This window comes from Vigna angularis, chromosome 5, assembly GCF_016808095.1.
Source record: "Vigna angularis cultivar LongXiaoDou No.4 chromosome 5, ASM1680809v1, whole genome shotgun sequence".
NCBI classification, from domain to species: domain Eukaryota; kingdom Viridiplantae; phylum Streptophyta; class Magnoliopsida; order Fabales; family Fabaceae; genus Vigna; species Vigna angularis.
In genome coordinates this window covers 29175673-29202765 of record NC_068974.1, presented here as the reverse complement: position 1 = coordinate 29202765, position 27093 = coordinate 29175673, and the positions used below count along the sequence as shown (strand labels likewise).

General features: G+C 31.4%; 2 protein-coding genes and 1 long non-coding RNA gene across 3 annotated transcripts; 2 read left to right on the top strand and 1 right to left on the bottom strand.

Moving 5' to 3' along the window:
* Positions 1-270: 270 nt before the first annotated feature.
* LOC108338857 (G-type lectin S-receptor-like serine/threonine-protein kinase At2g19130) lies at positions 271-3299 on the top strand. The gene has a single exon (XM_052877606.1). The coding sequence runs from the start codon at positions 488-490 to the stop codon at positions 2966-2968; it is 2481 nt and encodes an 826-aa protein (XP_052733566.1). The 5' UTR covers positions 271-487; the 3' UTR covers positions 2969-3299.
* A 1718-nt stretch (positions 3300-5017) lies between these two features.
* LOC128196812 (uncharacterized) lies at positions 5018-7471 on the top strand. The gene is made up of 3 exons (XR_008249206.1): positions 5018-5145; positions 5263-5343; positions 7283-7471. It is a non-coding gene; the product is annotated as an uncharacterized LOC128196812 (long non-coding RNA).
* Positions 7472-15075: 7604 nt separating this feature from the next.
* LOC108340058 (uncharacterized) lies at positions 15076-16578 on the bottom strand. Its single transcript, XM_052877852.1, has 2 exons — positions 16221-16578; positions 15076-16074 (listed from the first exon to the last, which is right to left on the bottom strand). The coding sequence occupies exons 1-2, from the start codon at positions 16461-16463 to the stop codon at positions 15550-15552; spliced, it is 768 nt and encodes a 255-aa protein (XP_052733812.1). The 5' UTR covers positions 16464-16578; the 3' UTR covers positions 15076-15549.
* Positions 16579-27093: the final 10515 nt, after the last annotated feature.

Below are 27093 nucleotides of genomic sequence, written 5' to 3'. Positions count from 1 at the left end.
CTTATAAAATGAATTTTAGGAATGACTTTCTAATAAAAATGTTTTCAATTTTCTAAATAAAAATAATTTTAGAGTTATTGTCATTCTTATTAACAAATAAGAAAAATGAAAAACTTTTTGTTCTATATATTTCAAACCACTTTTATTTTTATCTCTATCATAGTACTTGATTTTATTTCAAACATGTTCGTAATGATGCCTACAAAATTCACGGCAGAACATGTGCTATAACTCTCCATTAATTTTCAGATCAAAAAGTTTGAACAGTGAATTCCAGAAGCATTTGTTGACTTTGCTTGTAACAGGACAAAACAGAAGAGAAGCTATTAACTTTGTTCGTTCAGACACGACCAGGTCATTGATTGGACCCGTTCAACGTTTCTTCCTCTCACACACAACCCCACCAAGCACATAATATCTACCTTCATTACCTTCTCTGAAAATTTCTCTGCAAATTGCACGGTGGAACCATTAAACCACTGACAACATGTTGAACAAGAAACCACCGTTGTTATGGCTTTCTCTCCTTATCACATGCTTCTTCTCTTTCCACATCTGTACTTCACTCGCAGCTTTGACCACCATCTCAGCAAATCAATCTCTCTCTGGGGATCAAACTCTTGTCTCCCAAAACGGAAACTTTGAAATGGGTTTCATCACCACAGGTAACAACTCTAAATACTATATAGGCATGTGGTACAGAAAGATATCTCAAAAGACTTATGTTTGGGTCGCAAATAGAGACGACCCAGTTTCTGATAAGAATTCTGCTAAATTAACAATATTGGGTGGTAATTTAGTGGTCTTAGACCAGTCCCAAAATATAGTTTGGTCAACGAATTTGAGTTCTCCTAGCTCAGGTTCTGTGGTAGCCGTGCTTCTAGATTCTGGGAATCTTATATTAAGTGATAGGCCTAATGCATCGGCAACTGATGCTATGTGGCAGAGTTTTGATCACCCCACAGACACGTGGCTTCCCGGTGGCAAGATAAGTTTGAACAACATAACAAAGAAGCCACAGTATCTGACTTCATGGAAGAATGTTGAAGATCCTGCAACGGGAATGTTCTCTCTTGAACTAGACCCTGAAGGAAGCAATTCGTATTTGATTCGTTGGAATAGAACTGAGCAGTATTGGTCAAGTGGTTCTTGGAATGGACAAATTTTCAGCTTGGTTCCTGAGATGAGACTAAACTACATCTACAATTTCACCTTTGTGTCCAACGAGAACGAGAGCTACTTCACCTACTCCTTGTATAACGAGTCTATTATATCTCGCTTTTTTATGGATGTCTCGGGTCAGATTAAGCAACTAACGTGGCTGGAGAATGCTCAGCAGTGGAATTTGTTCTGGTCTCAGCCTCGGCAACAGTGTGAGGTGTATGCCTTCTGTGGTGGATTTGGGACCTGCACTGAGAATTCCATGCCATATTGTAGTTGTTTGACTGGGTATGAGCCAAAGTCACAAACTGATTGGAATCTTACGGATTACTCAGGGGGGTGTGTGAGAAAGTCGGAGTTGCAATGTGCCTCACCAAACTCCTCTAACAAGGACAGTGACAGGTTCCTCTCAATTCTCAACATGAAATTGCCTAATCATTCACAATCCATAGGAGCCGGGGATGTTGGGGAATGTGAAGCAACATGCTTAAGTAACTGTTCTTGTACTGCGTATGCTTATGACAATGGTGGTTGTTCAATTTGGTATGGTGATCTCTTGAACCTGCAACAGCTTACTCAAGATGACAGCAGTGGGCAGACTTTGTTTCTCAAACTTTCAGCGTCTGAGTTTCATGATTCTAAAAGCAATAAAGGGACACTCATTGGTGCTGTTGCTGGAGCTGTTGGTGGTGTGGTGGTTCTTCTAGTTGTTTTGGTGTTTGTGATTCTGCGGCGCAGAAAGAGACATGTTGGGACAGGAACATCTGTGGAGGGCTCATTGGTGGCATTTGGGTATAGGGATTTGCAAAATGCCACGAAGAATTTCTCAGAGAAACTGGGAGGAGGGGGTTTTGGCTCTGTCTTCAAAGGAACATTGTCTGATTCTAGTGTCATTGCAGTGAAGAAGCTTGAAAGCATTAGCCAAGGTGAGAAGCAGTTCAGAACAGAAGTGAGCACAATTGGGACAGTCCAACATGTGAATCTTGTAAGGCTTCGCGGGTTCTGTTCCGAAGGTACTAAAAAACTTCTGGTTTATGATTACATGCCAAATGGTTCCTTGGATTCGAAAATGTTTCAGGAAGATAGCTCAAAGGTGTTGGATTGGAAACTGAGGTACCAAATTGCTCTTGGAACAGCAAGAGGGTTGACTTACCTTCACGAGAAGTGTAGAGACTGCATCATACACTGTGATGTGAAGCCAGAAAACATTCTCCTTGATGCTGATTTTGTTCCAAAGGTGGCAGACTTTGGCCTTGCAAAGCTGGTTGGAAGGGACTTCAGCAGGGTCCTCACTACCATGAGAGGGACAAGAGGTTATCTTGCCCCAGAGTGGATATCAGGTGTGGCTATCACTGCCAAAGCTGATGTCTACAGCTATGGAATGATGCTTTTCGAGTTTGTGTCAGGTAGGAGGAACTCTGAGGCATCGAAAGATTGTGAAGTGAGATTCTTCCCTACTTTTGCTGCAAACACTGTCCACCAAGAAGGGAATGTGCTTAGCTTGTTGGACCCTAGGTTGGAGGGAAATGCTGACATTGAAGAGGTCACTAGAGTCATAAAAATTGCTTCATGGTGTGTCCAAGATGATGAATCTCATAGACCTTCCATGGGTCAGGTGGTTCAAATCCTTGAAGGGTTCTTGGATGTGACTTTGCCTCCAATTCCAAGGACCCTTCAAGCCTTTGTTGACAACCATGAGAACATAGTTTTCTTCACTGACTCCAGCTCCACCCAGAGTTCACAGGTAAAGAGTACCTCCTCTCAAGCCAAGAGCAATACCTCATCCAATAATTCTCAGTCCTCATGACAAAATTAGAGGACATGCTTTCTCTTAGTCATTCAAGAACAATAGGTGAAGCCATACTTTGATTTTGAAGCATTTAATTCTAATGTTATGGTTTTGCCAAAGAAGGATTTCTGCCAAGATGCTTGTGTGTTCAACCAAAATAGTGTCATCTGAGTCTGATATAGCTATTCCTGTTTTTATTTGTATGAGGCAGTTGGGGCTTGGGGGATCATTAGAGTTGAATTGTGGCAGAAACATGGTGCATGTAAGTTAGGTGCATTAAGTAATAAATTAATAAATGTGCGAGATTCTCTGGAACACTTTTGTAATATAGTAGTCGCAGATTTTGTTTTACTTTTCCACAGTACGGATATTATTATTTTCAGATATATTTTACGTTTACAGACATCAAACTCTTCCAAATGTTTTAGACCTTTATGTTTAGAACTGGACAAGTGTCCTCTTCGTTATTCAAGCTTGTTGAAAGATACACTTTCCTAGAAAGTGATTGAGACTGTACAAAAGCCTATTATAAAAGAAAAGCAGCAAAACAATAATATTCGTTCTCTGATAAACATTACTTTTTGTTACTTAGGATGCCGGTTTTCTTAACATCTGGAACAAAATAAATATTGAATTTGCAGGTTTATTAAGATTTGGATTACTCTGACAATGAAAGTTGCTTTAGTCCTGCTACTTGTGGATAATTATTGGGATTTTATCATGTGAAATTGTTTTTGTATAAAGTTTTTTCACCAAAGGAAGAGATATAAGCATAATTATATATATATAAGCCAACCACATTCATCACAGTAAAACATATAAGTTTATCATCTCTCATGCTTGTGTTACAATTCATCAACAATTTCAAATAAAATAGACATTTGATTGTATTTTCAAAAAGACTCATGTATCAGTTTATAACTTTTGGTCTATTTGAATGCTTTTATCACTTTTAAAGTAGCTACATTTATTTCAAAATTCTATCTCACTTAGAACCAATTAACTCATGATATTTTACATAAATTTCACAAAACAAATCAAATATCCCATAAATCATAATTTAATAACAAATCTCAATCACTCAAAATCGTCTAATTCATCGCATCAACTAAAATCATCAAAACAACCAACATCATCACATTTCAATTTCAAACAATATTTCAACATACTAGCTGTACTCACTTCAACTTGGTGTTGTCCTTTGTAAGAAACATTAAAAAGGAATTTTCAACATCCAATATAGTACACTCCACTATAGTACCAGTAAGACCACATTTTTATACATCTTAATAATGTTATTAGTAGTAGTAGTATATTATATTATTATTATTATTATTATTATTATTATTATTATATGGATCTTGTATAAAGCATGCATGCCTCCACATTGCTTTACCTTTACCTGCCTTTGCCTTTATCTTCTCCTTTTCATAAGATACAAACTCTACTGATTGCAATTGCCACCCACTTTCTTTTCTCCTTTTCGTTTTTTCTTTTCTTTCCCTCAAAAGATCAACAAACTAATTATGTTTTACCAAAACCAAACTTTTCTCCATCTTTCTAACATCTATTTTGACACGATGCAATAGTTTATTGAGAATTATTCAAGACACGAAACCTTGCGCAGAGATCTAAAGCGGAATATGATTGCTTACAATGTTGCTAAAATAAAATTGCCAAACCCATGCTTGAAGAAATCTTAGCAACAATCATTTCAAGTGTCTTTTGTTAGATTAAATTTGTACCAATTCTGAGTTTGGTTGCCTTCATGAATCTACTTTCTTTATGCGCTTTTCACTAAACTAAAGATCTGTTCAATAATTTGTCTTAATCATAAAGTAGGGCATGTTTTCTATGTTGATTTTTCAGCTAGTCATGATTTCATGAATTGTAAGGTCCTCGAAACTATATGGGCTATGGGGCTCTATTTTCTGAGGCAGTCAGGCCCAAAGGGCCAAAGGCACCATGATCTTAGAAGGGGTTCCTTCATTTTCCAAAGGGGTTCCTTCATTTTCCAACTCTGATCTCATTTTCCAGCTTCTCCTTCTCTCTCCAAACTCAGTTTTCCTCTTCCTTCTCTGCCTTCTCTCTACCCTTACACTCATTTGAACCGTTGCATTTCTAATTAGGTGGTGTTCTTTCGCTCACGGAGTTGAGAGCTTCCCTTTTATCCGATTAGATTTCCATTTGGACGGGTAAGTCAATTTTTCCACTCTTCTTGAACTTAGGGCATGCAACTTTATTGGTTGCATGGTGCTCCTTTTGATTCTCTGTCTATTCTAGCTCTAAGAGCTGTTTCCATCACCATTTAGGTGGTTGTAGGGTACTGTTTGGGTTTTCGCTGTGAAGGCACGGTTAGGGCACTCTAGTTGGCTATACTGCTCAACTTCAAGGTAAGGGGAGCTAGTTATTTCTCTTTGAATGAAATGCTTGAATCTGTTTGATAAATGTAGGTATGTTGTACTCTGAAATGTTGTACTACTTTGGACTGTGTGTTTGATTTTTAAGTTGATGGGATGGCATGAACTGAAATGTACAATTGATGAGATTGAAATGTGGAATTTATGAATGTGACTGGTGTGGAATTAGTTGCTGTACATTTAACGTATGGGAAGTGGTTGGGGGTGAGATTCTATTGTAGTATTAACCAGATAAGTAGTTTAACAATTAGGTAGCTTCTAAGGGTTAATTTAAGAGAAGTGGTATAGTGATTCTGAGTAACAAAGGTCTAGGATGAGTTCACAGTGTTGAAACAGTTTGGAGGGACTAATCGTGACTTGTTGAGAGTACTTTGTTGGTAGGATAGAGGAACCTTAAAAACTTGAGTCGGCACATCCCTGATCATAGAGCAGCCCTGGCCTGGTCCAGTCAGTTGTGACTAGTCATATGTGCTGGCGTCGAAGGTGAGTTTGATGCGTTCAGACATTGGGTTCTTCTCCGGTGACCAATTGGACAGTTGGGTTAGTTTAGATGAGTCAATGGAACTGGTTAGGAGCCTAAAACTGAGTAAAATCATGTTCAATGTGGTAGAATTTAAATTGGGTTCTTGGGTTAATTAAATTGGAGTTTTAAGTTAAATCTGAGTATTGTTCACCTTAGAACCATGTTAATAAAGTATTGTAATCAGCTAGACAAGTTCAATTAGGTACACAACTTGAATTAGAAGCCTTAGAAGTTAGCCAACAGTCCTAGAAATGGTAAGGATTAGTGTGAGTGTGTGATTCTCCAGAATTCGCGTTCTGTAGATTATGCAGTGTCGCTATGCGAGTTGTCTCGCATAGCGAGACCCTGTAGAGGGTGCTCACTGTCTTGGTAATTCGCTGTGCGAGCTGGTGCGCTGTGCGAATTACCAGAGGGTGATGCTCACTGTTTATGGACTCACCATGGCGAATCCTGTCGTTATGCGACTGGTGGTGGTCTGGGATCACTGCCCATTTAATTCGAAGGGCGAGTGAGGCGCATAGCGAGAACTTTGGGGAGGTTGGTCTCTGTCTGGGTTCCCGCATAGCGACCTGAGTGCGCTATGCGAGATGTTTGCAATCTGATGTATGTTGCGACTTAATTCGCTATGCGAACTAAAGTGCGCTGTGCGAGATCCTTCTGTCTTGCCTTGCGAGTAGGATGCGCTGTGCGAATTCTTTAGGGTCAAGCCTCTTCTTTTGCTCTCTATCTTGATTAATTCTAGTGTGTGAAGGGTTTGGGATGCATAAAATGATATGATCATGTGATTTATGTGAGAAGTGTATGAATGTATGGGATGTGTATGGATTCACTGTGATAATATGATGGTATCTGGATATTCATGTATGGGTTAAGTTTCAAAGTGTCAGTACGGTTCATGAACGTAATTCCATGGTCCTCAAGGAGAGGATACATGGTGGTGCTCAGGTGGTGTGTAGAATGATTGCATGGTAGCTCAGTCTTGGGGGTTTTCCTGACGCTCCAATGGTCTTTCATTCTCAAGTAGAGAGGATTGATCCATGTGGTGAGGAGTAGCAGGAGGTCCTAGTCTTGGAGGCTTCCAGTATGCTCCAGGACGCGGAACGGACTAACCTCGTGAGTGTGGTAGGGTGGAACCCATTGGCAACGGCTTTGCAAAGCAGTAGAGGCCACCACGAGTGCATAACCCGCCATAGCTCGGTAATCATTCTGGTCCGGATGAGTCGGTCTATAAAGCAATGAGTCTTGTGATGTCAATGTACCATGTTTGAGTGACTTTTGCATGTCGTGTGTGATTGAATAACATGATTTTTATATCTAGCTCACCCTTGCTTGTTTGTATTGCTTGCGTATGTTTCTTCTTGCGATGATCATCCATTTGGATTGGAGCAGATGGCGAGGAGGTTCCTTTGGAGACAACTTTGGAAGTTGAGGACAATGTTGCTGCCTAGTCTCCTAGGATGTTATTAGTTGATTCTGTATTCTGAAATACTATTTTCCTTTCAGCTTACATTTTAGATCTCTTTGGATTTTAAACTTAGATTTTGAAGTTACTTTGAGATGACTGTAATCCTATTTACTCTCAACTGCTTTCCTATATTATGTATGATGACGTCCTTATTATATATGCTTTCTATATAATTGGATGCCACATAAATCGTATTAAAAAAAGTATTTAATATATTAATTTTCTATTATTATAATAATAATATTATAGTTTAAATTGTGAACACTTATCAATTAATTAAGTTTTAATTATTAATTATAATTTCAATTATAAATATAATAATAATCTTAATATAGTAATCTTAATTTACCTATATTTTCTTGTTTTAGTAAAAAGATTATGGTTATGAGGAATTAATGGCCTTGTTTTATCACTCAAAAGATTTGAATGAATTAAAATGGATTGGTTCACTTTTTGTCTTTACTCATCAAACGCAGGCTCAAGCTGGAATAATTCCATTTTTGTCGGAACTGAACTAGTGCAAACTGTGCATTTCATTAGATTCATTCGGATAAGTTTTGATTTCCAAATTATTTAATTTTTAATTTTACAATAAAAAATTGCAAATACTACTAAATTTAACAAATGAAAATTTTTAAATATAAATAAAATTTATGTAGAAGATCATAACAGAAAAAGAAACTGCTACAGGGTAAAGACAAGATGTAAAATTTATTTGGAGACAAAAAGGTTAAATGCATCGGTCCTACTTAATTATTTTCGTGCCAAATGTTATGCTTTACCGAACATCAATAAATGATACAACAAAACAAAAGTAAAATTTTATCTAAAACCTAAACGAAAATAATATACAAAATTCAAAGTTACCGAGGAACCAAAAAAATTATTGAAGTAAAAATCATAAATTTTTTTTTGACATTTTCCATCCTAAATTTTGTATATTTCGATTGTAAAAAATATGTTGCGTAGGTTTAATATACACTTATCCATACATTTTTACTCTCATAAGATATCATTATTTTGGGTTAAGTCTTCACGAATTTGTTTTTATGCCACTCTAAAAAGTTTCTTATCAGAAGAGATATTTTATGCAGATATAAATCCATGTCTATTTCTTATTTTATTCAATAGGACATTGTTTATAAAAAAAAATTGTCTAATTAATTACTACTATCTATATTCTTTTATGGCAACTGAAGCATTACCTTATAAAAAGGAAGTTTGCAATAATTCTTCCCAAAGTTTCCTTTATGATCCACCTGGATGATTTGTTTACCCTTTTTTAGTGAGGAAAAGTAGTCATTGCTTTCCTTACTCGCTTCTTAAAACACTTCTTTCAGATATTTTTTTTTCATTTATATGTTAGCATAATTTTTATCTAATTTCCTAACAAATTATCTGATAAAATATTGTAAACTATTTCCCTTTAATAAATAACAATTCTCTTAGCATACTACCAATGAATATGATATTTCGTTTTCTCCTTTGTTTGTTTATATATATTATTCAGTATTCGGATGTAGATACATTAGTTCTTTCCTTTTTATCTTAACTCTCTAAAAAAAAGTTGAATAACTTTTTTTCCAAAATAAATTAAGCGAGGTAGGAAATTAAATAACCCAATTTGTTAAGTCATTGTGGGAAAAAATTGCATTATTTGAATGGAACGATGGATGAGTGGAAGCGTGGAAAGAATTAGGAAAAGTTGCAAAGAAAGCCAACTTTATATATCAATCATATTATTGACCTCGAGATATCTTCATGTGCAAGAGAGAATAAAGATAAAGTTTTAAATTATCTTAGTCCTTCTTCAAAATATTGATTCACATTTTTTGAACTTATACATGTGGACATATGGAGTCCAGTTTCCACTTCATCAATTGATGATTTTAAATATTTTTTTATTATAGTAAACTTATCTGTTTCATTTGAATACATATTTTACGAGTCAAATCTAATATAAATTTTGTTCTTTCTTCATTTATTAAACTTATTGAAAATTAATTATCTTTAAAGCTTAAAAAACTCATATCTGGTAAAAAATTTCTTCTACACGATTTGTTTTCGTTAAAAGACATTTTTTATGAATTCATGTTGAGACTCTCAACCAAATAGTATCATTGAACAAAAATACCAACATCTATTAAATGTTAGTTGTGCCTTACTGTTTTAAGCACATTTACCAACTTGTTTTTGATCTTTTGCAGTTAAACATGCTACTCACATCATAAATAGACTTCTTACTCATTTTTTACATTTTTAAGCTCCATATGAATTAGTTTATGGCCATGACCGTGATTTCACTTTGTTACGTTCTTTTGGATGTCTAACATATGTTACCACAATCACTTCTAGAAGAACAAAATTTAACAAAAGAATCTCTAAATCAATTTTCTTAGGTTTCAAACCTGGAATTAAATGCTACATTTTATATGATCTCAATGATAAATCATGTTTCATTTCTTGAAATGTTATTTTCTATGAACAAATTTTCCTTGTGCTAATAGAATTGTGATTCTTCTAACATAGACCTCACCAATGGTATTACTGATATTATAAAATTTGACTTTTTTTTTTTACTTTTGAAAATCCACATTATGCTATCTCAAATAATTCTTTACAAAATCATGAATCGTGATTCTCTTCAAGCCGTTGAGTCTAATATAAAGATTTTCACTATAAATAAAAAATCTCTTTCATATTTAAATGATTATCATTATCCTACCATTCTCTCTTCACATTTTACTGCACCACACCTTATTTTTTACAATCATGTATTTCATGCTCATCATCTCACACTATATTTCATGCTCATCATCTCACACTGCTTTTTGTTTATCTATTTCTAGAACATCTGACCCTACATCTTTCAAAGAAGCAAGCAAACCTAAATGCGGGAGAGCAACCATGATAATTGAATTACAAGCTTTGGAGAAAAACAATACTTGGTCTTTGGTTAGTCTACCTCCAGGGAAGAAAACTCTGGGGTGCAGATGGATTTATCGAACCAAATATAAAGTAGATACTCCATAAAAAGATATAAAGCTCGGTTGGTTGCCAAGGGCTTCACACAAACCGAGGTGGTGGATTTCTTTGAAACCTTTTCACCCGTAATTAAATTAATTATTGTTTGGTTCCTTTTCTCTATAGTGGTCTCTTTTTCTCTATTGTTTGGTTCCTTTTTGCATTGTGATCTTCATGAAGAAGTGTATATGAAGCCACTGCCTTATTTAACTATTTGTTTTCCCACATTGGTTTGCAAGCTACAAAATTTCTTGTATGGATTACAATAGGCCAATTGCTAATAGAATGCTAAACTCACCATTATCTTATCAATTTTTGGTTTAACTCAAACCACAACTGATTATTCCTTGTTCGTACAAAGATGATGCTTCTTTAGTCTATGTTGAGTCTCTACATGATAAATTGCATCAAAGAATATATTCATAGCCCATTTCACATCAAGGACACTAGGAAATTAAAATTATTTTTATGGATTAAAGTTGCTAGATCTCAGCATGGTTTGGTTTTAAATCAACACAAGTACTGTCTTGAAATTATTTTTGAATATGGTCTCACTGGTTGTAACCTGTCAATACTCTTATCAATTCTTGTGTTAGACTTACAGAAGATGAAGAAGATCTTATTACTAACCCTAGTGGCTTTTGGAGATTAGTTGGACAATTGATATAATTAACAAATATCATATCAGACATGAGCTTTTTTATGTAATAAATTAGTTTGTTGATGACTGTAAGACCCGAGGTTGGAAATATAATAGTTTTGAAACTTTGGAGTTTTGTTTGGAAATTAGTGTTATTGAGTGTACACCTTTGTTAGAACATAATTGTTATGTTATTTTATTTATATTTTTGCTTAGGGGCAAATAAGATCTTTTACCTTTCATTAATTAGGTGCAAGAAATTAAAATAAGGGGTGTAGAAAGGAAAAACATTCAAATTAAATAATGTGGGAATTTAATAAAAAGATATTATATAAATCTTTTTGAAGATTTAGTTGTTGTTATTTTAAAAAGTAGTTGAAAGAAAATATTAGATATAATCTTGAGATTTAAAAAGATGTTATTATTAGAGAAAATCATTATTAGGTATTGTGAGATGATTTAAAAGATATTTTGAGATATTGCTAATTAAAAGATATCTTAAGATATTATTAGATGTAATTAGATATCACTATTAGATATTATTGTAAGGGTTTATGTATGCATGTGCATAGGGTTTATCTAATATTTGTGTTGGGTTTTTCCTATGTATGGTTGTTGGGTTATCCCAACAGAGGGTTTGATGTTAAGAGAGAATAAAATTATGATGCATGGGGGTTTCGATGCAAATATATGTTGTAAGTGTTGGGTTAAAGGAAGGAAATGAAGTCATTCCCACATAGCACAAAACTTGCACTGGCATTTTTGTCGTTGTGAAGTCGTTTACAGTTAGATCGGGTTTATTTTTGGACAGTAGGTTCTAGACGTATGTTTCATCATTTTGACCGTTCGGATCGTCAATTGAAGGTCTACATTGGGAGAAACAACCTAAATGAAAAGAGGAAAGTATTTCCGCATAGCATAAAACCTACACTGGTGTTTTCATCGTTGTAAAGTCGTTCACCGTTGGATGGGGCTGATTTTTGGACAGTAGGTTTCAGACATATGGTTTTTCATTTTGACCGTTTGGATCGTCAATAGAAGGTCTAGTTTGGGACAAAATAGTCTCGCATCAACAACTCTATTTTGGAGAAGTTGTAGAACGTGATTCGAATCAGAGAATGAGTTTAGGGGTTTTGTTTAAGGTCGGTTTTGACTTGTGATTGTGAATGAGATCATGTATGAGTGTTGGAATGTATTCGAGTGTATGATTAATGAGCATGAGGCATGGGATATTAGTCTACTTGTTGTACCTAGTAAATCCTAGTTCTATTTGCGGATAGGTGCTCTCTTTGGAATTGGTTGTTGAAAAGAGAGTGATGACTCCCTTTGGCATTGGTTGTTGAAAAGGGAGGGATATTCTCTGGCATTGATTGTTGAAAAGGGGACTCTCTTTGGCATTGGTTGTTCAAAAAAGAATGGCATTCTCTTTGACAAATAGTTGTAGAAAAGAGAATGGTGTTTGAGTGTTGAATTTTCTTTTTGATGAGGAGGATAGATGTTCTGCCTTGTGCGATAGGAGAACAGGTCCAGCCAGAAGAAGGATGACTCGAGTGTATCTATATAGGGAATTACTTGATTTCATGAAAATCTACAAAACAAAATATTGTTTCTTTAGCTTTATAGAAGCAAAATATAGAGTCTTAGCCACCATTGCTTGTGAATTGCAATGGCTCAAATATATTGCTAATGACTTATCTTTGGATATTTCTTTGTTTTTTCTTACTTTATGTGACAATCAATATATTATTCACATGGCCAAAAAAATCCTACGTTCCATGAAAAAACGAAACACATAAGAATAAATTGTCACTTCATCGATATGTGCTAAAATTCTTAAAGGCCTAATTATCTTGTCTCATGTTTTTTAACATCAAATTGGTGATGTGTTTCCTAAATCCTTTCATCCTGATCCTTGTGAAGATAACATTTCCAAGTTGGGTTTAAAAGACATCCATAACTCACCTTTGAGAGGGGTATATAGACCAAAATAACTGTTGTCATTTTCCTTTATTGTACTGGTGCATCCTGATCCCTTTGAAGATAACATTTCCAAGTTGGGTTTAAAAGACATCCATAACTCACCTTGAGAGGGATATTAGAAATAAGTTATATAGTATGATTAAATTGTTGCTTTTCTGTTACTTTTTTGTTTCTTTTGTTACTTTTATGTTTTTTTTTTGTTCTTCTGTTTAGAAGAAGTTTTCTTCTTCTTAATTCTATATAACTAAGTTTTCTATTGTAAAATCATTGAGTTGATCAATAAACATTTTTTTTTTGAGATATTACATTGTTCCAGTTCTCGATTCAATAATTTTCAAACACTAATAGTTACTATATATTATATGAGATTTAAAGTTAAATTGTATTATGTTTAATTAAACTTAAAGTCTAACTCAATCTTAGAAAACCAAAATTTCATTAAAATAAATTTCATGATTTTGATATTATGTTAAGAAGGGAACTTTAAACCTAACCCAATCCTACAAAATCAGCTCATAAGGTAATGTTTGTACTCATTTATATATTCTAAATTGATCTTGTATATAATAATGTGAGACTTTTATTAAATGATTTTTTTAATTATATAGTTGTATTTGAATTATATAGTTGTATTTGAATTATATTTTGACTATATTGTACTTGTTATATTAATAAATTTTTCAATGCATTGATATTTTGAGGGTGTTTGACCCTAACAAATTGATTTGTTTCATTTTGTAGGAGTTGATATTTTAAGTTTTATATATTACTAAAAATTTAGAAAACATAATTAAATCTACACTCTTAAATACTTTTGAATTTCCTAAAAATGTAAATAATACCATTATGTTGTATAATTAAAACTATTTTTTTAACCTGAACACTTTATGTATTTAATAAATAGTATATTTAATATCTTTCATGGAGTGGGATTATCCCCACTAATTTAAAAGCTATAACTAATTCAAACCATATTTAATTTAAGCAATTGCATTCAGTATAAATGTTGTGCATATTTAAGGAATGTTGATATATCATATGATAATTGTGTTTGAAATGATGAATAATATTTCAATTCAAATTTTTGAGAATTAAGTATTTAGGATGATATTTTTAATTGTTTTTTTTTCTTTGAAGTATTAAGTATAAAAACTATTAGTAAAAGGACATTCTTACTTTAATGATAACTTAAATAACATATATTAAGATATCATATCGTGGTAAGTGGAAGAAGAATTTTGGCATATACTATAATGTGACATTAATATGCAATTTTATACAATGAATTCACCATGACTTATGAAGCTTGTGTTTGTAAATCTAAAATACTTAAAATTGGTATATATTAATATCTGGTAAGATATGCTTAATATTATTATCTCAGTATGTGCTTGCTTATTGTTATTGATATTGTATAAAAATAAGTTAAGTTTTAATTCATTTACAAGAAATTGTAAATATTATACTCTCTTGTACATTGGCTCAAATGTTAGATAACTAACACAAATCTTTTTGACTGATTATTTTATATCATTATGTAATTGTAAATGGTGCAGGACAAGAAGATGAACCGAAAGTGATACTAGAGGTTGGCTTACTTTGTTTTCTCATATTTTACTAGTGAATATATATGTTTTGTAAAGCCTTCTTATTGAATAAACTATAGTTTATTTTATTATATATGTAAACATTTAATTGCTAAAGAATTTAATATGCATATATGTTATGAGTAGTTATATAATGGAAAAAATAATTTTTAAAACTGATATTTTAATAACTTTATAACATAACACACATATTATTATTTTATTGATTTATTATTTATTTATTATTGTATTTACGTACTTTAAATCTAATAAAAAATAATATATATACTATATCAAAATATTATAAAAAACAAAAATCTGTGTTACTATATTAATTAATTTTATATATCAACCTTACCAAAATTACATATGATGTACACACAAAATCCATCATTTAAACAATAATCTAAGTTTACAATTTGCTGAAAATATGTACTTGTTATTTCAAAACCATATTATAGAATCTGATTGCCCAAGATAATTTAACAAGCTACAAATCACGAATGCACTCGTATTATTTCAGAAGTAAATTCTGTACAAATCAAACTTAATTTCAATACAACAACCAACATCTTTCCCTATCAAATTTCATTAACTACTTTTCCTACTTTGCATCGGTTAGATATGTATTGTCATGTCAGAAACCCAAACAAAAGCATGGCAAAGGGAAATAAATGTGGAACTGCTGCTTCTGTCTCTCCCACCCTTACAATTCTTTCCAATCTTAGCCACTGGAAGAGCACTCATGTCACTGTCTTTTGTGCTATGCCAAGAAAGCTTCGACACTAAGCATAGAGATAGCAGAGCAGAGAATGTAGAAGCATGCACCAAGCACGAAAAAGGACCATTCTCTCGTCAAAATTTAATGCCCCATTATGGTACATCCTAATAGTTCCCTGCGAACTTGCTTCCCATAATTAACCAAAAACTATCATAAAGCTCTTGATTAGTATAGTCATTGTTAATTATCATCTGACACACGATCAAGTTTTCGATCATGTGTCACGTGAAAACTAAACGGGACTATGGCCATGCGATAATCTTGAACTATGTCATGATAATTTCTGGTATCTTTATCTTGTGGACTTTCTCTGAGCCTTGGAATTTTTGGTGACCTTTTTTTGCACGGAGAACTCGAGTCCCAAACGGCGAAAAAGTAGAGCAATGTTGAAGTCAAAAGAATACCAAAAAGCTTTCCCCAAAATACCGTAAACGCTAAGCTGAATAGAACCAAGTATATTCCATAGCACTCGAACCTTTTTTGCTTCTCCAGTGGGCTTCCATGACCACCCTCTTTCCCTTTTTCCTTGGTGGAGTAGTGATTTGAAACGTTCGTTGATTCTGATGACGCGTGTGAGCCGGAGCAAGCTGAAGATGAAGTTGACAAAGGCGATTGAAGGGTTTTTCTTTCCCCATACTTCAAATTCTTGTGTTTGTACACAAATGAATCATGGATGTAGCGGTTTTTATGGTGATCTCTTTTATTCTGCAAGACAAAAACATCTAAGTTAAAATAGGAAAAAAAAATTATACATATCATCCCAAAATTCGCGATCATGATTTGTGTGACTGATCGCAGAAATTAAACTAAAAAAAATGATAAAACAGTGAAAAAATGAATCCAAGACTAACCAGTATGGTTTCGTAGAACGCAGCTTTGATCACCCGAGAAATCGTCCGTTTAGGTGAAACGTGGTGGAAGTATACAGATTTGGGTTTTGAATTCGTGACCATTTGTTGCTTCTCTGAAGTGGGGACGCGTGAGAAATGACTGGGAGAAGAAGAACGATGAGGAGCAACTTCGGACTTTAACATGCAATCTATGTCGACGACAGGGCGAAAACATAGGAACTTGTTCTTTGAAAAGCTCCTCATGATTTTTGTGGATGAAGATATTTGTGTGTAACTCCAAAAGGGAAGATGAAGATGACAAGACAAACTCTGGTTTTGATTTTCAGGAATTTGGTTCGTTGGTTCTACAGCAAGACGAAGCAGTGGTTAGAGGACATTATATAACGTTGGCATGGTCCTGGTCATGGGTTTGGTTACCGTTCATTATTAGGTTTATTTTTATTTTATTTTTTGTTCTTTATTTTTGTTTTAGTGAAAGGGTAGAAAGTGGGGGAAGAAAAGGAAGAAGCACTTTGGGGGTGTGTGTGTGAGGAAGATGTTGAAGGATGTGACTTATAAAAATATATATTTTTCTTTTGGGAAAGAGATATAGAGAGAAAGAAAGAGAGGGTTTAATTTTGCAATAGCATAAAGGTGAGAGAGAAAAAGAGAGTCTTTAATGTTTAATGTTTATGGATAGTGAGTCAGGTGGCGTGGAGAATATATGTACTGTTGCTGTGTCGTCTAAACGAAGGGTTTTGCTTTCTTGTGCATTAAATTTTATGGTACGAAGGATTTTTCCGTATTTAAGATGGTTTAAATTGGATTCGGATTGAGATCATGACACAGAAACAGTTTGTTTTTCATTTAGGATTTGCAATTATTTATAACTTTTATCATGATTTCCATTATTTGATGCGATTTGAAAGGACAACATGCCTATTTAATGTATTTCTAAACACACTTTATAGATACTAGAAGCGTCGTGTTATCCAATTTCTACTTTGGAGTTCATCGCTTCATATGCCATTAAGCTTTCTTTATGTTAGGTTTAGATCTTATTAAAAGACTACTTAACTATTGTTTAGACTCACTAAGATTTCTCTTCTGTCAAAAGAAAACAAATCATGAATATCGAACTTATTTAAGATAAAATGAATTTAGATGTATGGATTGGGCATCCATATGTAAACATAATCAACCTTTAATGTTAGAAATGTGGATTGATTCAAGATTTTGAATTAATTAATTAATAAGAAAGATACAAATGTGGCTTTATTATATTTGGTTAGAGATATTGAATACTTTCAAATTGGATGAATCTAAATCAACGCAACCCACCTTTGTTTTTTCTTCCCTTTTATGTTGTTGCCATTTTAATTTGATCTTATAAAACTTGAAAACATATATAATTATAATAATACGATGTTTAACCTTAGTTCTTAAACTATATATTTTTCATAAATATTTCCTTTTAAAAAACTAAAATTATAAATACACATATTACGCCGTGTTTGATACCGATTAGACCCATGTTTGAACAAGTGAAGTTAATTAAAAATATTACTGACAAGTCCAACTATTTCAAGCCAGATAAATTATTGTGTATATTTTATATCTCCTTTCTAATCTGTTAAACATAATTCAGCTAACCCATTATGATAACTACATAATTATATTTAAAAAGAAGATAGAAAGATAGGGGGAGAGAGCAAAGAGAAAAAAAGTTTTGAATAATAAACAAGCACTACAAGGAGAAAATCACATTTACATACCATAAAGAAATAGAGGAATTAAGGTTTTCGAATTTTAGGAATTTAGAAATTAGGAATGAACGAATAAGATTGTTTACTAGAGGAATTAATAATAAACGAACTCTAAAACAATGAACATTCACTAAGCATGACAAGAACGAGCTTCTTCGTCTACGCGAATCTACAATGGTGACTGCCAGAGAGTACGCGAGATTGAACAAAGAAGATGACGAAGGGAACTGAGTGCGCAAGACTGAACGAGGAATCCGAAAAAGAGAGTTTCAATGCAATTGAGATAAGAGAGTTGGAATTAGGAATCGAGAGAAATTCGAGAGAACATAGGTCGTAAGTGTTCGAGCAAACAAGATTAGAATTAATGAAACCTAAATTCTATTTTTTGAAAAATAAAAGAATTTCCAGATCGATATATAACATCGATAGGTAACACTTGCATCTATTTACATACCGATTATAGAATTTACATACGTATCATATCTTTAAGAAACTTTTCCGCTATCACACGCATAAATTACTTATGGATATATTGGTAGATAAAATCCGTATGTAACTCACTTCTCACCATCCGTATGTATATAATTTCTATATTATATACAGATTAAAATTTATATGTAAATATCGGTAGATAATCTTGCTATAGTGAAAGAATTATAGCATAATTAATCTTCATCTTGATGATGGACACCTACTTTCAAACAAAGTATAATTAAAAAACGTGTTATCTAGAAATTTAAAAAATAATATAAGTATTTTCATTTTATTGAAAAACCCGATAAGAACGAAGGAGTAAAAGTGAATAATTTATTTTTTAAATAATGCGTATTTTCTATCATTTATTGGTATCTTTTAACTCCAAGTTATACAAATTGCTAAGCGTTTTATTTGTGGATCAACCTCTAAAAGAAACTCTTGCTTAAGGTTAAAATTAAAATTTTAGATACATTATATTTGAAAAGATTTTTACAGATTAACTTATTAATAAATTAATTTTATGTTGTTTTGCTTTTATTCTTTGGAAATTGTTTTATAGATTGTCATCCAAATGATATAAACATGATCGAATACAGATATAAGAACTTTTGAAGCAGTAAAATAGTTCAAAGAAAATATTCAAAATTAAAATATTCTGCGTGCATGTAGGTTTTTGACATGTTTTGTTGACAGAAACATTTAATAAATACTGACTCTTGAAAAAATGATTGAATACATACGTACAAGGAATAAAGAAAACTAGACACAAATTTCTTTACCCTACTTTTACCAGCTAATTTATATAAGCGCAACAAGTTCTTTATGCTTCCGTTGAAGGAATGTTTCTAGAAGATGTTTTAAAGAATAATCGCGTCCTGAAAAATTACGCGTTCCTTAATTTCTTGCTAAGATTTGTCAGGATAAATATTTTTTAAAAATTATATATGTTTATAGTTTCTTAATTTTGACCCATAATTAAAATTATTTTCTGTTTAAAATTTTAATATATTTCTGTCTTTAAATTTAAAAAATAAATAAACATATAATCATTTTAATTTAATTATATTAAATTTATTTGATGTGTTAAATTTTAAATCGAAATAGATACATGTCAAATAATAACTTAAATACTAACAATTGATATATAAAAATTTAATGTAATTGAGTTAAAAATATCAATTATTTTTAAAGTTTAGTGATAAAAAATAAAAAAATTTTAAAAAAAAACTAAAAGTATAATTAATTATTAAAAAAATTATAAATTAAATTACTTTAGGTATAAAATAGTTTTATATTAATTTATATATCTAATAAAAGATAATTTTAGGAAAACTATGAAATAATTTTAGTTTATACAATTTGTAAAATTTAGAAGTTTATTCAAATGGATATTTATTCGCTTTGCAAAGCAATTGCTTACAGCAGAGCTCGTCCAGTGGTGCCATACAAGTCAAAAAGTTATGAATATGCTTGATACTATTACATTTCTATAGTAACTTTTTTATGTATTTAAACTGAAAAAATTGCTAGCAATAGTTTAATAAAAATTTTATAATATATAGTACATATAGATGCTGAAATATTTTTTGTTCGTATATATATATAAGGCACAATGTATGACTGTTAACCTTTGATGATGAAGGCGCAAAGTAAAGTTTCCTTATTCCTTTCGTTGTTTCTTTCTTCCCCCACATGATTCACAAGTCATCACTGTATTACATTTTATTGTCCAAAAAATTTTGGAATGATTTTCAAATTTCTTCTTAAAATATTTGATAGTGGTATTCTTTGTACGAACCTTAAACTGTTTTTCTTCAACTTAAATTGTGTGGCACATGTTCAATGAGTAAAATATGTGTTTAATGGAAACCACTTACGTGTTAGTAACTTCTTTTATTTTTTTTTAATTCACTGGCTTAAAGGAAACTTATGAACTAAGACATCTTGGTGGTGCCCATGTGTTTTCACTTCTTTTTTATGATATCAAAAAATAATAAAATTATTATTATTGTAATTATAAAAATAAATTTAAATAAATTTATAATTTTATTGTAAGTAATATTTATTTTTTTAGATAACTTTTTTTATTATAATAGTTATTTTAGTTTAAAATTTTTTAGAAAAAACGATGAAATAAAAAAAAAGTTAAATTTTAAAAGAAAAGATACTTAAAACATAAAATTAATAAAAGTAATTATTTTAATTTAAGAAACGACACTTAAAAGGTAAAATAGAAACCAAATATATACACCCCAAAAGAGAAATAAAACTTATGCGTTTCATATTATTTTAAGAAATAAGTATTATAATTTTTTTTTATTAACATCATATAATGAAATTCTTAAATCTAAAATATGGGTAAACTGGATTTAAAATAAAATAATATTTGATTATATAATTAAAGTAATTTTTTTAAATTGTAAAAATTGAAGTAAAAACAAAAATTTATAGGAACACGAGTTATAAGATCTCAGTGTTATAACACAACTTTCAAATAATATAACATGTAAGTTCATAATTTTGGAGAAATTAGATTCAGGTAAAGTAAGTTGTGTAAAATTATTTATAAAGATTGGTAGATTAAATAGGTTCATATTGTTGGTAAAACATAACAAAAGTTTTGTTAACCGGTTTAGGTCATTAGTTAAGTCAATTAACTGGATATATTTTGAAATTAAAATTTATATTATTAACATAGTTTTACTAATCTATATTCTAAATTTAAAATCACATGACATAATAAAATTCACAACAACAAAATTTATACATACTTCAAATGTAAATAATTTAAAGTTTATAATTCAACCAAAAATAATATTTTAACACACACAAATTATTTGCATTTATTTAATATATTTTTAATTTTTACTTTCCTTTTTTCTTTTTAAAAATATAAAAATTCATCTTTTTCATAACTATTTTACCTTTATAACACGTATTTAATAAATATAAATATATGTCATTATTTACTCCCATCTATCAATTAAATAATTAAAGTGGTTAACCTCACACGTTCAGAACAACGACATTTTATAAATAAAAAAGTTAAAAAAAATAGGTTCGTCCGTCAATCACAAGACTTGGGTTACCAACTTTTTAATGCCAAAAGTGAGCATGGCATTAGGAAGTTATTTGTATAGTTGGTAGAATTACCAATTTGGATAAATTAATGTCCCAGTCTTCAATCCACGTATTTTCTTCTTCCTGCATTTTCTTAATTTCTAGCTACATTTGTTTTTTTAATTTTTAAAAAGATGATCTTATTTTTTTTGTTAATTGATTTTGGGATGATCTGAACATATTTCGAAATAATTTTTTCAAAATTTCTAAAATAGAATTTTTAAAATAGGATTTTCTGAATATAATGTTCAGAACAAACTTTACAAATTACATTATGAAATGAGTTTTTTGAATAGAATTTTCAGAATAAGCTTTCTGAAGTCTACAACAACCTTTCTAGAACACATTCAAAAATAATCTTTCAGTAAACAAGTATGTTTTTTCTTAGAAGAAGCTCTGTAGTGAAAAATGGAGGTACACCGGTGATTAATTACTACAGTAAAAACGGCAACGATGCACTTGGAAGGAAACATGTGCAGTTAGTAATAATGGGTGGTGCTGATAGATGGTCTGACCCTCATTTCATAGCAATGTTAATCTTAGTGAGCTTAGTCCATACCGAAACTATTAATACTGGAGGTTACTCCCTATTAATACGGGAGGTTACTCCCTGCATCACCTTCACATTCTTTTCTGCACTACCAAATTTTTTTTAAATTTCAAAACTATCCTTTATATTTTAAAATATTATATACCTTAACTTCTTTTTTTGACATCCATTGAAAAAAAAGGTTTAATCATCTCAGATATTCTTATTTGTGCAGGTTTTTCTCAAATAGGTCATCGTATTTTAAATGACCTCAATTAGGTCCCTTATTATGTAAAATTGAATCAATTTAGATCTTGCCGTTAATTTGACTAGACGACGTTAAAAAATGTTGTGCGTGGCAGAGTGACATTATCAAGTTTTACTGACGTGGCAGAGTTTGGTCGACTGAGTTGGATTTGATTTATTTACCTATTTAAAAAACTTGAATGAAATAAAAACACTATATTATAATTAAGAATTAATTAGAGTTAAGATCATATTATAAAAAATTAAATCTCTAATAAGCTGAACCCTAATTGAATTCTATATCAGAATTTTCTTCTCCAAGATTTAGTTAATTCCCTTGGAAGATTTAGAGAACCCTAATCACAGTCTTTTTTCCAATTTTGGGTTCTCTTCCTTCACGGCCAAACCCAGTTTTGGGTTCTTCTCCTTCTTTGTTCATTCTTTCTCTCGGACAAAACTTAATCCTGAGGCTCTTCGTCTCACACGAGAAGCGAATTAGGGAAGCACGAGCACCCACCTTCGTCTTCTCCTTTCTATCTTTTTGTTCAGAAACTTCTCCTTCCCCAAATCATTTTTGGCCTTTCTTCATTTCGCAAGCTGGAGGCTCTTTTTCTCCTATCTCTTCCTTGGGTTCTGGCGCAGTGGTCGTAGGGAGGAGGGGCTCAAGTTCGTTGAACCAGGCACGACAAAGGTGCAGTGAGGGCATTCCCATAGCGGTGGGAAACGCGGAAGCCTCTTGGTTCAGAGCTCACGGCGGGTGAAGTGTAGATAGTGTCGCGGTGGCGGGCAAAGGCGGCGACAACGTAGTGTTGCGAGAGGTACCGGCGCGGTAGCAGAGTGCATCGTGTTTCCGATCTGGAAATTTTTGAGTTTTTGGAATTTGAAAATCTCAAAGGATTTTATGTCTTCGAATCTGATTCCTATAATTGAGTTTGAAAGGAAGAATTTTTGGTTTCTTGATTGTCCCTTGAGTTTGTTTTCTTTGTTTCACAGATTTGGGGTTTCATGGTGGTTGTTGGTGGTTGGCAGGTGACGTCAATGGAGATGGTGGTGGATGCCGCCATAGGGCCAGGGGGCTGGTGAGAGCAGCAACACCTTGTCAATGAAATGTCTGATAATAAGACAAAGAGAATTAAAAATAATAAGCTTCTGATTCTAAAAATAAATTAATAAAGAAAAAGGAGATTGAAAATAACGTTGCGTTTTGATTTCGTTCAAGTTTTTTAAATGTGTAAATAAAACAAATCCAACTCAGTCGACTAAACTCTGCCACGTCAGTAAAACTTGGTCATGTCACTCTGTCATGCACAATATTTTTAACGTCGTCCAACCAAATTAACGGCGATGTCTAAATTGATTCAATTTTATACAATAAGGGACCTAATTGAGACCATTTAGAATACGAGGACCTATCCGAGATGATTAAACCAAAAAAAAATTCTTCAACAAATATGTCACGTCTATTAACGAATGTAGCCACATCCGTTCAAGTCTTTTTTTTTTAGTTTTTACTTTATTAATTTATTGTATGTTAAATTAATATGTAAATATTATTTAAATTTTTTTAAATTTATTACGTAATTATATATAAATTAATTTTATTTTATTCAATGAAATAATCATTATTAATTTAATTTATGTATTATTATTTAATTAATTATTTAAATATTTTTTATATAATTAGTTAAACGGGATGTGGCCACATCCGTTAAGTTTTTTTTTTAGTTTTTAATTTATTAATTTATTGTATTTTAAATTAATATATAAATATTATTTAATTTTTTTAAAAATTTATTACATAATTATATATAAATTAATTTTATTTTATTTAATGAAATAATTATTATTAATTTAATTTATATATTATTTAATTAGTTATTTAAATATTTTTTATATAATTATTAAGGTTTTTTTTAGTTTTTAGTTTATTAATTTATTGTATTTTAAATTAATATATAAATATTATTTAAATTTTTTAAAATTTATTGTGTAATTATATATGTATTAATTTTATTTTATTTCATAAAATAATTATTATTAATTTAATTTAAGTATTACTATTTAATTAATTATTTAAATATTTTTTATTTAATTAGTCAAGCGATGTTTACATCGTTAAGGTGTTTTTTAGTTTACTAAAATATTATATTTTAAATTAATTTATAAAGTATTTAATTTTTTTTGTTTTTTATAATATATTACGAAAATAAAAAATATTATTAAAATAAAATCTAAAATAAAACAATAAATTAAAATATAAAAAGAAATTAAAATATGTAACGAATGACAACATCAGGATAACATCCGCTGAAAGTGAAACGGATGTTGATATCTGTTTAATTGGAAGGGAAAATTAAATATGGAATGGTGCAGGGGTAGTTGGTGGTGGTGAAAGAAGCAAGATTCTACCTTCTTGTCATAAATTTGAAAATGGTAATACACCTATTAACTATTCAATATGGTATCTTGTTGCGTTCTCAAATGTCACAGACGGTAAAAGAATGAACCTTATCATGTTAACTTTTCTAACATTAATATATTTTAGAGAAAATGATATAATATTAATTTTAATTCAATTTTGTGTACATTAAATCAATTTTAAATAACTAAAGATATATTATTAATATTAATATTATTATTAGTCCTAATTAAGAAATTTATTCTATCTCAAATTCCAAATCCTTATAATTATAACTAATGTTGGCGGACATTTATCATATATTTTATACTTTGGTCTAAAGTCTAATTTAGCCAACATCTACATTAGTTAGTCACTACCAATTATTTATTTTTAATACATCTATTGTCCCATAATATCGTATCAAGAAAAGAAGTATAAGTAACGTCTCCAAAAAAGGCCACACAAATGGGGAAAACCCAATGCTGGATGCCAAAAATTGGCCCTCCATACCTGGATGCTAATGGTGTTTGCCTTGGCCAGAAAAACCTAGCGTTAATTTGATCCACACATGGTGATATTTTTGGAATAATAAATTTAATATTAGTGTCGGCTTGACGAATGTGATAATGGATAAAGAAAAAAAAAGTTTGTTTTATTTGTACAAAATATTTGTTTTTGAATGTTGATTGAAAACTAAATTCAAATCCAAAAACACAACCTATCAACTATAGAACTTAGACTAAGAGAAGTTAAGTTCAAAGTGCAACGGAAATGTATTTAAAATTTGGCAAAAATTGTTTAATCAACTCACCTTTCATAATCATCTTCACAAACTCCATGAACCAACCCTTAACTTGACCATAACCACTTGTTCTGTACTTTTAAATAACAAACTTCACGACCTCAATTTTGAAAGGCTTGAACAAACAAACCCTTAGATTAGTTGTTGTCATTTTCAACTGATCGATCAACCAAAAATGTGATAATCCAAACTCAAAGCTCAACATCAGCATTAAGAATGTAGGATTGATGACATCTCATTGTGCTAAAAATGAGATGTCTTCTTCGATGATAGAGAAAATGAAATTAACTTTTCTTTTAGTTTTACTCTTTACAAATCTAATAAATGCATTTCCTTTATTCACTTGGACCAAGTTGAGGTTATTCTCCACTATGCTATTCACATGTATCTGTTTCACAAGGTTGAGTAGTTGTTTGTTTTTATTTTTAAAATCCTATCCACTTTAACTAAATTTTTTATTCATAAATTGCTTCTTTCTTCATTGTTTGAAACATTATTATCATTTCCTCTTCTTCCATGTGATGAGCATGTCCTTTTTCTCTTTGTTCATGACCATGTCTTCTTCCTCATTCATTTGCTTGTTGATTCCTAAATTCTTCATTATTCGTTAAAGAAGGATGAACATTAAGGACTTGCTTCAATGACTCTTCTTGTATCCTTTTCATTCTTTCTTCATGAGTCTATAGAGAATCTTCAAACTCTTCAAGGGTCATAGAGTCAAGATCTTTAGACTCCTCAATCACACATACCAAATAAAAAAAATTTGAGTCAAGGAATGAAAGATCTTCTCTATCACACGAACATCTTCTATTTTATCTCCATATCTCTTCAATTGGTTCACAATTGCCTTTATTCTTGAGCAATTATTCGAAATTGTTTAGATTCCTTCATCTTCAAAGCTTTAAAGTCACTTCTTAGTGATTGAAGCCTTATCTTCTTCACTTTGTCGACATCTGAAGGGATATTTCTAAGATCTCCCAAGCTTCCTCTGATGTAGTAGCATAGGTAACTTTCTCAAACATGTGGTCATCAAAACAATGATGAATAAGACTAAAGGCTTGTTTATTCCTTTTCCTTATCTTTAATAAAGTCTCCATCTCCACTCGAGAAAAGCTTCCATAGTCTTATGACTCCTCATAGCCTTTTTGTACAATCTCCCATACACCTTGAAAGCCTAACAACTGTTTCATGTGAAGACACCATTTTTCATAATTATCATTTGTAAGATGAGGAAATTGGAAGATAATATAACTATTTCTTTCCATTTCCCAACTCTATCTTTTTTTTTTCTCTCAACTTTTTTTTTTCTTTTTTTCTCTTAACTTTTTTTTCCCTCTCTCAACTCTCTTTATTAAACCTAGCTCTTGATACCACTTTGTTAGAGGAAGAGGTGAAAATTAGAAGAGAGAACTCAAATTTCCTTGTTTGAAAATGCCACGTATAATAGGATATTTATAGGTGCTAAAGGAGAGATATAGACTCTTTTGTAGAAGCTTTTTGAATTAAAGCTCGATTATGGAATTTTCTACATCTTTCATTAATTAAGACTTTTT

Bases quoted from the DNA above. Each gene is read 5' to 3' on its own strand.
- LOC108340058 (XM_052877852.1), bottom strand. From the start codon at position 16,463: ATGAGGAGCTTTTCAAAGAACAAGTTCCTATGTTTTCGCCCTGTCGTC. The intron at 16,075-16,220 runs GTTAGTCTTGGA...TTTGTCTTGCAG, and splicing joins CGTTCTACGAAACCATACTG to AATAAAAGAGATCACCATAA.
- LOC108338857 (XM_052877606.1), top strand. From the start codon at position 488: ATGTTGAACAAGAAACCACCGTTGTTATGGCTTTCTCTCCTTATCACA.